The sequence below is a fragment of the Calypte anna genome, chromosome 8 (genome assembly GCF_003957555.1).
Source record: "Calypte anna isolate BGI_N300 chromosome 8, bCalAnn1_v1.p, whole genome shotgun sequence".
Taxonomy (NCBI): domain Eukaryota; kingdom Metazoa; phylum Chordata; class Aves; order Apodiformes; family Trochilidae; genus Calypte; species Calypte anna.
Window position 1 is genome coordinate 20,182,513 of NC_044254.1, and position 14,918 is coordinate 20,197,430.

General features: G+C 47.3%; 1 protein-coding gene across 5 annotated transcripts in view; it reads left to right on the forward strand.

The window, feature by feature from the left end:
• The window catches only part of PTPRF (protein tyrosine phosphatase receptor type F), a 381,207-nt gene that overhangs the window by 312,291 nt on the left and 53,998 nt on the right, over positions 1-14,918 (forward strand). For 3 of the 5 annotated variants that reach the window (XM_030454976.1, XM_030454978.1, XM_030454977.1), the window contains 3 exons: positions 3,638-3,943; positions 6,856-7,049; positions 13,712-13,738. In XM_030454976.1, coding sequence (XP_030310836.1) covers positions 3,638-3,943; positions 6,856-7,049; positions 13,712-13,738 — 527 coding nt within the window. The remainder of the gene's footprint in view (positions 1-3,637; positions 3,944-6,855; positions 7,050-13,711; positions 13,739-14,918) is intronic. The other 2 variants (XM_030454981.1, XM_030454979.1) reach the window with 1 other exon arrangement.

Consider the following 14,918-nt stretch of genomic DNA (forward strand, 5'->3'; position numbering starts at 1 on the left):
CTTGAACATACTTAAACAGAGACAGCTCCATGCATAAATGAGTCCTTCAAAGTCTCACAACAGTTCAAGTAAAAGAAACCTTTGCTTTGTCAACTCTACAAGGCAGATATCTCCCCATGACCTCCCTCACAGGAACATCAAGGTTTCTGTTCACAGGGGATCTCATACCAGTCATTTTAAGGTTGTCATTTCACTGGCTAGTGGAGCTGTAGCTGACTGGTTCTGGCATCTGTTTAGTAAGAGAGAGGTGCTCAGATTGGAAGAGTTTCTGCCAAAAGCCACAGGATCACCTTGGTTTAACCAGTAAAACACTCTTTATGTTGGAGGACCTAAAGAGCTCTTTGTTTTATCCATGAAGTGTCTCAGTCTTGATTTACAGGCCCCTGTTTAAGAAGATTTCTAATGGCACTCCAGTCTCTGAGAAAAATCTGAGGTGGTTACTACCTGGCTGTTCAGTGAGGGTGACAAACTACCTGCTGAACAGTGCCAGGGCAGAGTGGATTCTTGGCTTCTGGGGGTTTCAGAGTCAACTATGGCTTTCCCAAAGCTCTGCTTTAGCTTTGAGCACAAGTCTGACACATCTTGGTCTGCATGTTAGATGGCTGGATAAGTACCTTGTTGCCTTAGAACTTATTAATCTGGAAAGAGTGTTGGTACCAGCTTCAAGTTGGTCTCTCTCCTGCACTCTTGCATCTAGTTGTCCTGAAAAAGACTGTTAGGTATTGGAGGTTGGCATGTCCATGTGGGACACAAACTGCTGGAACAGTCAGACACTTGCTTTCCAAAGAGCCTGTCAAATCAGTCAAAGGTAAGGCAGGAGGTATATCATCACTAATGAGTCACTAATGAGCTGGAGAAGAATGCCTGGTAACTGGGCTTCTCTTTTTCTTTTCTGAGTGGCATCTCCACTCAGGAGTGGTGCGGATGCTTGTTCAGAAAAACCAGAGGGATGCAGTGCTCCTTTGCATCCTTCCAGCAGCACAGTTCAGACCCTGTCTCCTGAGAAGACAGCTGCCTTCTGGACTGTCTTTTCTGCTAAGGTGCTTGCTTGATTGCTGGGCACCCTGCAAAAAGTACAGGCAGTGCTGCTTTGAGGCCTGAGGAGCATGGGGAGTTCTCCAGGAGCCTGCAGTGCCTCAGGCAGGGAGTGTGATGCAGGAGAGGAGCATCAGCTCTGCACCCATCAGGCCTCAGCATTAAAATACCATTCTCTCTTGAAACACAAAGTTAGATCTTGAGGCTGTCTTTTCCCTAGTTTAAGGAGTAGGTGGGCTGGATGGGTGCACAGAGCTAGTCTGGGCTGGCAGGGGAGGCTGATGTGAGTACCCTGGAGGCAGCAGAGGTTTGCACAGTGTGTGGGTATTCTGCATGTGGGGGTACATGCTGGCCACCTAGTCTGCTCTTTGCTGGCCCCAGGAGGGGACACTTCCACTCTTCGTACATTTTAAGTTTATCCTGCTCATGTTACCAAGTTTTATTTTGCTTTTTTTAAGTGTTTATCTGAGTTTTTGCCTTGCACATCATGTGTGACTCTTACCCAGTCAATAGCCAATGTTTGACCTGCCCACACTCCCAGCCAAAGCTGCCTTTGGAGAAGAAGTTCACTGGTGCATCCCAAGGGGTGCTGTGGAGGTTCAAAGCCAGAGCAAGTCTCTTCTGTAAAGGGCTTCTTTGAAGACAGTGACAAAGGAAGGCTTGCCAAGCTTCTTATGTTTCATCTGCCCCTCTGAAGGATGCCACCAGGGCCAGTCTACGTTATACCCTCATTGAATTAACTCTTGGTGTTGCTTCGGTGCTGTATTTTCCTACTCTCTTCCCTGCCACTTCTCTGCTGATTAACCAAAAGAGTGTGAGGATTCATTTTCCACCCCTGCTTCCTTCTGGCATACCAATCCCACTCTGCCTCCCTCATGTAGGCTACACATTGCTTTTACTTCTCATTCCTCCAGTTTAGCTCCCATAGCAGTATCCTGACTCTGCTCAGGCATCATCTATTCCAGCTCTGTCACTGCCCACTCTCCTTTCATCTTTCCTCTATCCAGGCATCCCAGCCTAGACATCAGGGATGGGCCCTGCTCCCTGAGCACAGAAGTGAGCACTAAGAGTTATGTGCAGCCTGCAATGGCCTCTGCAGGCAAGTGGGCCTTTTTGGGCTGTGTTCATTTTTGCACAGGCACTGAGCATGCAGTCTTGTTGTCCCTGTGCCCCCATGAAGGCTGGGTCTGGTGCAGTGGTGGCTTCAAGGACTGCAGTATGCGAAGGGCACCAGGCTTTTTTCAGGCATTTCTAGGTTTCTGGGTGGAGTGAAGAATGGAAGCAGTCATTTACCTGCTATGGCAAAGCAAGATACCATTACTGATTTCTTGGCCTGACAGCTTCCCAGCCCAAGAGCAACTGTGTGCACTTTTCTCAGTGATGTTGCCCTGCCCTCTCTGCTTAGAGGTCTTGCCTTCTGTGCAAGCCCCACAGATGCACCCATCTCCCTTGTGACTTCCCTCACTAGGTGAGTTCCCTTCCTTCTCAAGGCTTCCACCCTTGTCTTCTGTGGATACATGCACATTATGCATTGTCCAGTATCCCTGGTCAGTGAGGTCAAATGAGAGGGGGCTGCTGCTGCCAAGCTGCTGGGGCCCTGTTGCAACAGAACAGCAGTTCTGCAAGGCTGGAAAAGGGAATGAACAAGGCAAGTATCCTAGAGATGCTCTGCTTTGTCCAGGTTGTCTCTCTTTCCCCTGCCCCTAATTTGTTTCACTGCTTTTTCACATCAGTGCTGTGTGTAAGGGGACTGCTCCTCAACCCAGTGAGATCCACTGCCCAGATCCTGTTTCTCCCCCTGTGGCCAATTAAGATTACTGGGGCTTAGAAGCTAAAACAAATTTCAGGTGGTTTTTGTCTGTAAGAGGGCAAGACCTGCCTACCTTCCCCTGTACAGCCCCATAGGCCAGGAATTTACTGAGGCAGGTTGGTAGGCATGAAGCAGTCCCAGCTATTAGGCACAGCAGCACAACCATAACGACATAACAACAAGATGTTATCTCCTGTTTCCACATGGTTTCAGGCTCCCACCTGGGCCAGGGTGCTGCTCACAGCTGATGGTTGTGATTTCAAATGCCATCTGGACACACTACAGCCAACCTCAGGGACATGCTTTCCCTCCCTTTTCTTTCTTCCACTTGTCTAGGAGAGGGTTTTTGCAAGCTTTCATACAATCTGGTGTGTGAGCTTCCCCTTCTGCCACTCTTGCCTTCTGTAGCTTTTTACTTCTTCTGGTTTCCATCTGCTTCAGATCTTCACTGAAAGCATCTTTCTTCTCCCTACCAGTGTCTATCTCACCCCTCTTCCCTTACTGTCATTTTTTGTGTTTGGTAAAGTGAGCGTCCAGAACTGCTTTAGGAGGAGGTGTTCTCTGATGCAGAACAGCACTTCTGCCTCCATGTTGCTCATCAGGCTATCAAATTGCTCCTAGTGCCATCTTTGGTGCTCTGCAAGGAAGTCAGGCAATTGCTCAGGAGGCTACTGGCTGAATTTCCATGTGTATGTTCAGTGCTCAGTTGGCTGGGTAAAAGTTCCCTGTGCATTTTGGTTTGTCCTTCCACTCATTTCCCTTCATCTCCCCACTTCATTTATTTATCCCCAGCCCCCTCTGCCCCACCCCAAGAAGTCGAGTGTATAAGCACCAGCTCCACTACCATCCGGGTAAGTTGGGTGCCACCGCCTGCCCAGAGCCGCAATGGGGTCATCACCCAGTACTCCATTGCATACCAGGCAGTGGAAGGAGATGACAACACCAAGCATGTGGTGGATGGCATTGGACGGGAGCACTCCAGCTGGGAGATCAAGGACCTGGAGAAATGGACCGAGTACAAGGTGTGGGTACGGGCTCACACCGATGTGGGGCCAGGACCGGAGAGCATCCCCGTGCACGTGCGCACTGATGAGGATGGTAGGTGATACTGACAGTTCCTGCAGCTACCACCTCGGGGTAACCAGGACTTTCCAAGCTGAGGTGCTGGAAAAGGGGGGAAAAGGAGTGGGGATGTTGTCCTGGGAGTGCTATTCAAGCAGAACCAGAGGCTGTCAGGAGCGGTCTTCTGGCTGGCTGCATCAGGGAGTGGGTCTCTATGGTTGCCCTGGAGTGGGGTAGGGGAATTGCTCTGCTGAACCCTGTTCTGATATGATGGTTGCCTCCGTGACTGTGGGTCAGGTATCCTGGCATGATCCCAAAAGGTTCCTCTGTGTGATAGTAGGGGTTCCTTGCACACAAAAGGAGGCATTACAGTGCTTTGCCATTTTGGCTCTCTCTAGTGAGTATTTTGTCATGGTGGTTTCCATTTTACTGAAGGTGATGTGAGTTCTCTCAGCCAAAGGCTTCTCTCACAGAGACTTGAAGTTTACTTGTTGACCTGAAATCCAGCAAACTAAAAGACAGGGAAAAGAAATCCCTTTGAAACTTGTAGATATTGCAAGAAAGCTGCTTCCTGGCCCAGCTTCCAGGCAAGCCACAGCTTATATAAATCTTCCACTCAAGAGTGAGAATATCACATGTACAGAACACTTTACTGAATACGACAGCTTTAAAGAGAAATTGCTTTGTATTAGCAGTGCTGTCAGTTATGTCATCACGACTTAAGCCATTTCCTTTGAAAGTGCCAGAGCTCAGGGTGACAGTAGGAGCTTCCGTGGCTTCGTGCTGACCTCAGGAGCTGCAGATTTAATGGGAAAAGAAAGAGATGCAGCATCCAGGCAAGGAAAGGATGATCTCTGCATTGCCCAGTCAGCGTGGCAAATTGAAACCAGACATGTTACAATTTCCCTAAATGGGCTGCCACTGTCCCACACGCCTCTGAGGCTCTGGAAGTGGCGCCCAGGAATGCTCTCTGACTTCATTCTTGGGCTGGCAAACACATCTGTATGTGTCCTGCTGCCTGTATTGTTTGCTTCAGTTCTCATTCAGCAGAGTTGTAGCCTAGGGTAAGCTGCTATCCCAGAAATGTCGTAACAAGCTCTCTGAGTTAGTTTTTGGGCACCGTGTTTGGACATTCCAGCTCAGCTGTCTGGAATTATTTCATATCCCTCTGACATGCTGATGTTCAGTAGATACCCATGATAAAGGAATGAGAACTACTAAACTATGATCTGAAAAAAAATTGGACTTTCCCTGTTTGGGTCTCAGACACAGCACATACCATAATGAGGTGGGATAGCATTCTTTGAACCCCTGTGGTCTGGTCACATTCACATCTCTTCACAGCCCTGCAACATCCCCATATCGTGTCCTGCCAAGGCCTCCATCTTCTCTTGCCAGCAGAGCTTGACATACAACTTCTGTATGGTTCTAAGGGAGGATCCAGTTTTTTGCTTGGACTCCCAAATGTGTGTGTGGGCTGGTGTCTCGCTAGGTCAGGAGAGTCCTGTGGCTTCTGTAAGGTCACTGCACTAAGTGAATTGTGGATTACAGTGTAGGCTGTTTCAACCAGAAAGTGGTAACTATTCAAGCACAGCCCCCTCCATTCCCACACCTTGAGCTGGCCTCATGGTGCTAAAGTGCTCCATTCCTCCCTTCTCTATTTTATTTAATTATCTACAATTAAGAAGGACATCTGGGGAAAATAATGAATTGCCTTGCGGTTTAAAAACTGTGCTTACCTGCTGGGTAGCTGTTTCTTCCCATCTAGTTGGTTGAAATAGCAATATTCGTTATGTCTGCTTGTCAGCTATCCATCCCTAATTATCCAACACTGATTATTTCTTGCTGAGCTGAGAACTGGGGATCCAAACCCCCAGATTTTCCCAGGCATTGGAGGATGGAAGGGGTCCTGCAGTAGAGGTGCTGGGCTGCAGCCCAGGTCTTTACTTGGGCAGCAGACACTCAGGTAGCAGTGGTATCCTCTGCAGGGAGTGCACACCTCTGCTCCCAGCTGCTTCAGCTGGAAGGAGCTTTCCGGGAGCAACTGAGTGGCTAATTTTTTAGCATTGACATTTTTGTCACAGTCAATGCAAGAGCAAAATGTAATAAGGAGGTAATTTTTCCAAATGGTAAATAGGGTATAAATATATTTTCAAACGGGCCTCACCTTGCAAGAAAATTGATATTTTCTGGGCAGTGTAATTTTTCATTTTATTATCAAAAAGCATTCAGCTATCCGTGCATGAAATACAGTCCCCAGAGCTGTCACAATCCCCACAGGCCCCTTTATCTGCCTGTGTTCAGTGACTGCTGTCTCTGAGCTCTGGGTTATTGTTTTAGGATGGTGCTTTTCCCCCTCATTAACCTCTTGCTGTCACAGGGGGAAAGCATGTGTGCACTCTGACTGGTGGCAGGTACCAGGGCTCACTGCAAAGCAGACCAAGTGCCCACTCACACTACGTAGGGCTCTAGGACTGTGTTTAGATGCACACACAGGGATCTGAGAGGAGCTGTTGTGACAGGTGGGATGCAAGAAAGGCTTCAAACCTTTGCCTCTGCCACAGAATACCCTGAGGTGCAGGTGGTTGCTGTATTCTTTATATTCTGCCACATTCTTTTGTTCTTCCTTGCTCCTCCACTGCTGGAGAAAAGAGGGATACATAGATGGACCTTGGTTCTGATCCAGCACAGTGGCTTTTAGTAGGGGTGCTTCTGGATATTGCAGCAGTGCACTTTCCTACCAAGAGTAGCAGAAGTGCTTGGATGCTGGGAAAGGGTCAGGAATATGCAGTATGACTGCAGTATGACTTCCTTAGCAGGTAGAGGGAACTTGTGCCAGCAAGGGATGTCCTTGCAGTGAGGTGGAGGGAAGGGTAGCAAAGGAGTGAGAGGTGGCTGACAGCAGTTACATGGTACCATGCTAACTTTCCCTTCTGTGTGTGTTACAGTGCCCAGTGCCCCACCACGAAAGGTGGAGGTAGAGTCTGTGAATTCGACTGCCATCCGGGTGAGCTGGAAGCTGCCCATCTCCAACAAGCAGCACGGGCAGATCCGTGGGTACCAGGTTACATATGTGAAGCTGGAAAACAATGAGCCCCGAGGGCAACCAGTGATCAAGGACGTCATGCTGTCAGAAGCACAGGTACAGTGTGGGGACCATGGGCTGGAGGGCACAGCACTTTGACTCTCTGCAGAGTGCCAGGCTGGCTGGATTTTTTGGCCTCCTCTTGCAGCTCCAGAGCATGGGATGCAGCCCTGCCAGCAAAGCGAACAGTTTATCCCTAAAATGTGACTTACACAAGTAAGAAGTTTGATTAGGGGAGAATTGTTGCAGGAAAGATGATGTATTGGATGTTGGTCATCTCTTACCCCTTCTTCTCTCTGCCTGTCACATCCTGTGCAGACTCCAGCTGGAGTAAATTGTGTTTCACCAGTCAGTTATAAACTGTCAGAGAGTTTTAGCTAAGCCTTGAGCCTGCTTCTTTAGTGCTGCTGACTATTCTCAGGTCGAAGCTTCTCTCTCTGCAGAGTTCACGGGTGCTGCCTGCTTTGTGGGGAATGGGGATGGCTCTGCACCATTGGGTGGGCACAGTGTGCCTGGCAGGAAATCCCTCCTCTGGCTCAGGAAAGCCTCCTTTCAGGGACTTGACCTTTCGTTGCCTCTTGAAACCAAAATGTAGGTTAAGCCAACTGAGTCTGGGGAAGGCTAGGGGGGGGAGAAAAAAAAAGCAAGGTGCAGGCCCACATTGCCTGTGAATGGCTTTGCCTGCTGCAGTCCCTGTACAACAATTACTCATATAGATGCAATCTCCTGGATTCATCACTGGCTGTGAGCCGAGGCACTGTTCCCACACAGTGCTCCAGGCATGGTTATGCACTCTGCTCAGCCCAGCAGTGCATAGTTGCCTCTTTCCCAGGGTCCAGGGAAGTTTTTGATGGCCTGTCTGTGATGAAATACAACTCTTCTTCAGAGCAAGGGTCCTTCGTCCTGGATGACCCCATGCTGTTCTCAACAAAGATAATCATATAAATGAAGTACAGGATCTGCTGCTGTTGGAAGCAACGAGTAATCGATTCAAAGCTGGCTTGCTTGAATGATGCCCAATATAAATACTGGAGAGCTGCAACGATTAATTGATCTATCTCATGAACACAGCTGTGAATCATTTATACATTTGTCAGTGGGGAGTGCAGTGCACAGAGGCAGCTTTACTCCCCATTCATATTCTGAAGGATAAAACTCAATAATAACGTGGAAGGGGAAAACTTTAAAGACAGAAGATGTTTTGAGGGTCCTTGCAGTGTTGTCTGGGGCACATCTCTGTTTATGTTTCAGATGCTGCTTTATTTTAATCATTAGAAAAGCTACTTACTGGCCTTTACTTATCCCAGGAGGATATAATCTTCTGTGTTGTTTCAACAATTGATGCTGTGTTGTTCAGTTGGAGTTTGGAGTTAATGGGTTTGTCCCAAGCGGAGGTGGGCAAAGTTGGCAATGGTGTTCTGTTGTTGTTTTCAAATATTTTATGCTTGCCCAGTCAGTTCTGTTTTCATTCCTTACTCATATGTTTCTGAGAGAGAAACTCTATGCTAATGTGCAGGAACGAGGATGCAAGAGCCAGAAACTTTCCAAGGAGTGCTGGATTTTGCATTATTTTGAATGTGTGCATCAAGGAGGCAAGTCACTTGAAGTTTTCTGGCCTGTCAGATCACTCAGCAGTCTTTCTTATTTGGTGAATTTATGTGGGAACTTCTTGATTGCTGTAATTATTTTTTTTTTCTGGTATATTTGCTGCTGAACTCATCTGTAATTTTTGGATGGAAGTGAATGCCAAGAAATAGTTGCAGAGAAGTGAGTATGCTGAAGGCATCATGTCACTCTTGGGATAAAATAACGATGACCCTGCAGGGAAGAGGTTTCACTTACTTGGCAGAAGAGATCTTTATTTCCCAAAAGAGTGAGAAGCCAGGCATGACCTGTGCTTGTGATGAAATGCAACTGCTCCAGAAGCTGAAGAACCTTGTAAGAGCTTCCATCTTTCAGTACAGCAGTGCGTGTCTTTGCAGACAGCTCAAACTTTAACGAGTAGTCTTGGAAGAGTTATTTTCTATGGAAGAAAACAAAAAGATGCATTGGAATAACTCTCCATAAAGGTCACAGGATAAAGATGGCCAGAATATAGCCACAGTTCAGTACTCATAAACGTTCATAAACATTAATACCATTACACAAGGAGAGAATTAAACTGATCTAATATCTGGGAACAGAGAAAAAAATTTCTGGACATGTAGACTGAGCCCCTTCTCCTGCCAAGCCAGGCTGCTGCTTTTGAGTAAGTATGTGCCACATAATCTGCTCCCTGCAGATGGTACGAAAGCACTGGTATTAAAGCTGACTCATGACTTTTCCTGATTGAAGATGAGAAAGAGAGAGAGAGTAAACGAAGATGAAAGGAAAAAGGAAAGGGAATGGTGATGTTAGCTATGCAGATAATATAGATCCTAAGTTTTCAAAAGCATTTGGGCAGAAAGGACTATAACATTAGCAGAGAAATGGAGGCCCTGGTGCCAGAGAGATCACATTTTATTTTACAGTGTCCTGCTTAGGGAAAGTAGTAGTAGTTAGCAAAAGTCCTGCAGTGGAGCCGAGTGGAGCTGAGGTCTCTCCCTCCCATCTATGGCTGTCCCAGTGACTGATTACCTCCATCAGGCTTCTCTGTGCCTTTCAGTCTGAGCTGTCACCTCCTACTGACAGACTGATGGACCAGTAAGTATGATGATGCCCTGCAGAGGAGTGCCCAGGGAGACTGTGTGCACCACTGTGGAGCTGGGTCAGATACCCACACCACCTTCTGCACAGACCTTGCCCATCATGGCTCAACCAGGTCTCATGGTGGGAGACCGCAGAAGATTAATTTCTGTGCCCTGGGTCTTGTGCACAGCACATTCAGCATTCAGGCACCAAGAGAATACCTGTGAAAGGAGTGGAGGCACCAGTTCAGGTCTCAGCTGCACTCCACCATTCTCATACAAGTCCCTTTTGGCTTGACGGAGTAGGAGATAGCACGGTCATGGGCCTCAAAAATTAGGTACTTCATGGCAGGGCAGGGACCCATTTGCTTTCCTTGGTCTCCAATCCCTGGGCAGCTGCAACATGTCAGGAACAGCAGTGGGCTTGATCCCCTCCACCCTTTCCCAGGTACCAGCCCTGCAGAGCTCAGTGCTGTGCAGCTCCAGGCAGCAGTGCTGAGTCTGGAGAACCAGGCATAAAGGAGGCAGCAGGGTTAGGGGAGGACAGGCAGGCCTTTCCATTTGGGTACTTGTGCAAGCATGATTCTTGTTTTCTCTTTCCAAGACAAGCAGTTAGACCCTGTGTAAAACTAGCTGCTCATCCATTATGTCCTGCTCCCATTCTGCTTGTCCTCAGCAGAGACTGGAATGTCTTGAGGGTGGACTTTCTCCCTAGGCTGCAATGTGCTCTCAACAACTGCTCCTGCCGTCAGCTGTGCAGCATATTTGCCAGGGAGCCTCTTGCCTGTGTTGCTCTAGGGTTGCATTGTGCACATTGGCCTCACTGCTTACAGCCCTCCGCAGATCGAACCTGCCCACAGAGCTTTGCAGTGCTTTTGCTGCTGGGCTCTGGCTGAGTATTGCTGAGTACAAGGAGGTAAGGCTTTGTGGAGAAGAGACTCCTGTCACCTTCTCTTACTCTGCAAAAAGATTCATGGCAGGGGAGAGATATGCTGCCCACAAGAAGACCTGCAGGCTCCCAGAAAGATTGCATGGTCTTCACAGGCAGCACTTCCCCATCCAGCATGCAGACCAAGCCCACATCCCACCAGCTTGTTCCAGAAGAGCAGGAAGAAGTAATGGCAAGCACTGCAAGCTGTTGGATTGAGATCAAAGGAGAAAGGGGAAGCAGCAACTCCTATTCTCTCCCTGCACAGTGCCCACACCAGGCACAGCACAGAGGAATTTACAGCCTCCCTCTTTCACTGAGTGATAATCAAGGATCTTTATCTGAATCTTCCTGGGACAAGTCCTCATGCATGTGTACTCGCCTAGGTAAGAGGCTGGTGCAGAAGTGAGGCGTACACTGCTTCATAAGTAGAGCAAAACTGAAAGGTATCATCCAAGAAGCATGGATAAAGGTGACATTCTGGAGCCCTCAGACCCCTCCACATCCCACAGGCTGAGCACCTGAGTTTACATCTGGAGGTTTACTTGTGCCACAGTCATGGAAGCAAAGAGAAATTCCTGCAGGAAAACCACAATATCCAGTTCCCATAGCTGGGGTTGTTTAGGAGGGCTTGAGTCTGTCTTTTGCAAAAGCCATGGTCAGGGAAAACAGCTACTCCCTGGTGAGACATGGCTACATTGTGCAGTGTTGAAGTGTAAAATGAAATGCTAAGGCATTGTAGCTGCCATAAATACACATTGTTAGCTTTAGCACCTCCCTGAGCCATCTTGCCTCATGCACACAGTCCTGTCTGAGTTCTTTTTATGACAGCTCCTGGGCTTTTGAGATCAATTTGTCTTGCTGACCAACCTTAAACTGTTAAGAAGCAATTGGGCTTGTTTAAGGAAGGAAATGTTTTGATCTGCAGATATTTTCATAATGAAACTGAATTTATACCAGAGTATTTATGCAGGCCTGGCTTTCCACTGTTTTTCCTCCAGCACAGATCTCAAGACGTTTCTTTGCATTCTGATCTGATGCAATATTAAAATCCACTGAAATGTTAGAGCAAACCAAGTTTGCTTGGTCTAAATGCTTGGTCTAAAATTCGAGTGGGTAATAAACTCCCTGCTGTGGTGTAAGGGGCTGTGAGATACAATTGCTCCCTGAAGCCAGGTCTTCTCCACTGTTCATTGCAGTGGGGAGTCAGCTTCTGCTCTTGCAGCTACATGGAGACAGGTTGGGGTGCTATCATCCATGTGGTTCCCATCCACCAGAGATGTGGTATTGAAGCAGAAGTCTAACGCTGGGAGAAACAGCTACAAGGCCCTGTGTCCTTCCTGTAGCAAAACTTTTACCAGGTTTTAGATCAGTGGGGCAGATCGTGTGGCTTTTGACCATGGTGTGAGCTGGCTGGAGCAGGTAGGATGTAACACCAATGGCTGGGATCGAGCTAAGCATACAACACTGGAAATAACCCCAAGATGTGTGTGGAAGGAGGGCCTATACTGACTATAATACTTAGTGAGGGCCTTGGCTTTATAGGACAACTTGACCTCTTGACAGAAATTAAATTTTAAAGTCATTTAGGGGATAATTCTACTGCAGTCTCATGGTACCAAATAAGTGAACTATAATAAAAATCTGAGAAGAACATTTCTGCAGTAAGTGCTTCTTTCTGAATTTAGAGAATAAAATAACAAATATTTTGAACGAATGCCATGTATTTTACTGCTGAGGAGAGTTCTCTGCCACTATGTTAGACTGCAGCCTGTGAAAGCTAGCTCAAATAGCCTGAGTACAAAAAGCAACTTATAGTTTTAGTACCATTTAGTACTTTTGCTCCACTTCCAGGTTCCCAGGCACTTCAGCAGCATCAGCTGGGCTTCTCAGTGTCCTGAGGAAGTCAGTATCTGAGCATTGTTTCGCAGCTGGCAGCTCAGGCTCAGAAGCGAGACTTGCCAAGGCTCACACTGTGAGTCAGGGGCAATAATAACTATCTTCCACTTTCATCTCTGTGCTTGAACCCATTGAATGGTGCTTCCTCCAGGCAGATTTAGTAACCTGAGATGTACTGCATCACCTTGGCTGAGAGAGCTCTCTGTGATCTCTGCAAACCTTCCTTTGGTTCATCAACCACAAAGAACAGTGCTACAGGCATGCATGGCAGCAGCTAAGGTCTGCTGAGTCTCATCAACCCAATGCAGCTTTGATGCTTTAGAACCCCAAATTCAGACAGAAACCTGTAGAATTCCCTCTACAGAGCCCTAGTTGGGCTGCTATGGCTGGGAATCCATGTGAGCTTTTCTGGGCTATGGTTTTGTGTAGAAGTCTTACCTGCAGTCTTGGCTGCTCTTGGCAGCAGTGAGAGTTTGTCATTTAGTGTTGTGTAATGCAGAGTGAGAAGCTGTTTCCACAGTACATGCACCAGTTTAGGCCTCACCCCAAGCCACACAGCACTTAGCATGGAGTTCCACGTAAGATCTCAGTCTCCCTTGCAGTGTTTACAAGAGATGGAACTTCTCAGTTTTCTGAGGTTCTCAGAGCATTTTCGTGCAAATGATAAAGGAAAGAGAAGCTCTGTAAATGCTGTATTGGTGCTTCCCTTCAGAGAGTGCCCTCTGAGTTTTGTGTGTTGAAGTCTTTGGTTTCAACAAGAGATGGTGGCTGGAGGATCACTAGAACAGAAACTGGAGATTAGGCCACAAAAGCTGTGAGTCACTCATGGGGCAGCAGTCAGCCCCAGGGCCTTATTGGTACAAGCTGTCCCTTGCTTCTGCATGTGGAATAGGCATAAAAATGCAAACAAAGCTAAGGAGAAAGGACTGCAAAGTTAGCAAGTGGTGACCTCTCCATCCGCAAGAAAAGGAAGCTTTTTTCCCTTGTTTGTGTGAATGATCTCAGACCTACTGTGCAGACTAGTGGCATGTAGAACATTGCTCTATGCCATTTCTTCCCCTGGCACAGCCTGTGCCAGGTGACCTTCTTTGTATAAGTGTTATAATCCCCTCAACCCAGTCCTGCTAACTCCTGCTGTTGTCATCGTCATCATACCCTTCCTACACGTTGCCCCTTAAAATTCTGTGTCTCCATTTTTCTCTCCTTCTTCCTTTCTCCCCCATCAGTGGAGAACTGAGGACTCCGTCGACTATGTAAGTACCACTTGTGTGTATTCCAGGTTGGAAAAGAGGGGTTTGGTAAATCGATTTGTGAATTTTGTAGACATAGTGCTGTCAAAACATCCCTTTCACTCCCTTAATGAGGCTGGAGAGTTACATTGTGAAATCTTCCACAAGCAGCAAATCCAGAGAAAATTGGCATTTAGATTGCTACTAAATGCAGAAAAGCAATTGACATTTCCTATAATCTGTATTTCCAGCTTGTTGCAGCGCACTTTTAGGCAGGCTCAAGTGATCGACTCAGGAGGTGCATTCTACTTTCTGCAGTAGCTGGCCCACCAAGTTACATGGTAAAATTAGATATATAATCTTTAAACCACATTGATCGTAGTCATGAAAAATAACCTACACTCTCAACCGTGACCTTTGACTGAAACACAGATAGTAGTAAGAAAACAATCACATTTAAACAGTTAAATCAAATTTTTCCCCCATAATTTTGAAATATAAATTTGGAGGAACAAACTAGAAAATGACCTTTTCAGAGTCAGCAATTCAATTATGTGCTCTACTGTGAACTTCCCTAGCACAATGCATTTCTCCTCCTGCTTTTATGCAGAGGATTGTCACTTGGAGTGGCTTTGTCATGACAGCACTGTGTTTACATTATGCAATCAGACCTTCTTTCATCCATCCCTCGTTTCTCTCCGCTCCTCCCAGCTCGCTTGCTTTGCTCCCGGTGGCATGCTTTTGTGTGAGAATTTCTCTTTGCATGGATCTGGGAAGAGTTGAGTTCTCTTGGGATGTTCAGAGTCTGCAGGTTTTGTGTGAGTGCTTCCCCCGCGGGTCCGTTGGCACCGATTGGACTGTGTGTCCACTCACCCGCACACATGATCTGCTGCAGGGGCGGAGTTGGGATCGGACTCTGGTTCACACGGTGATTTTGGCGGGGTTCTTGTTGGTGCTTGTTGATTTTCTCTGGGCTGGCTCGTTCCGCGATGGTAACATGGTGATTTTGATGAGTAAGCCTGGGCAGGTAACCTGAACCAGCAGCACTGACTGGAAATCAGCAGGTTTAATAGTGTGGGTGTTTGTGCGAGTGAGTGAGTGATGGGAAACTGGCTGCATTCTGAGAGCAACCACAGGTGCACCTTGTACCCCCAAAGCTGGCAAGGATCCCCCAGACAGAGATAAGAATCCTGGAGCAGCCTCT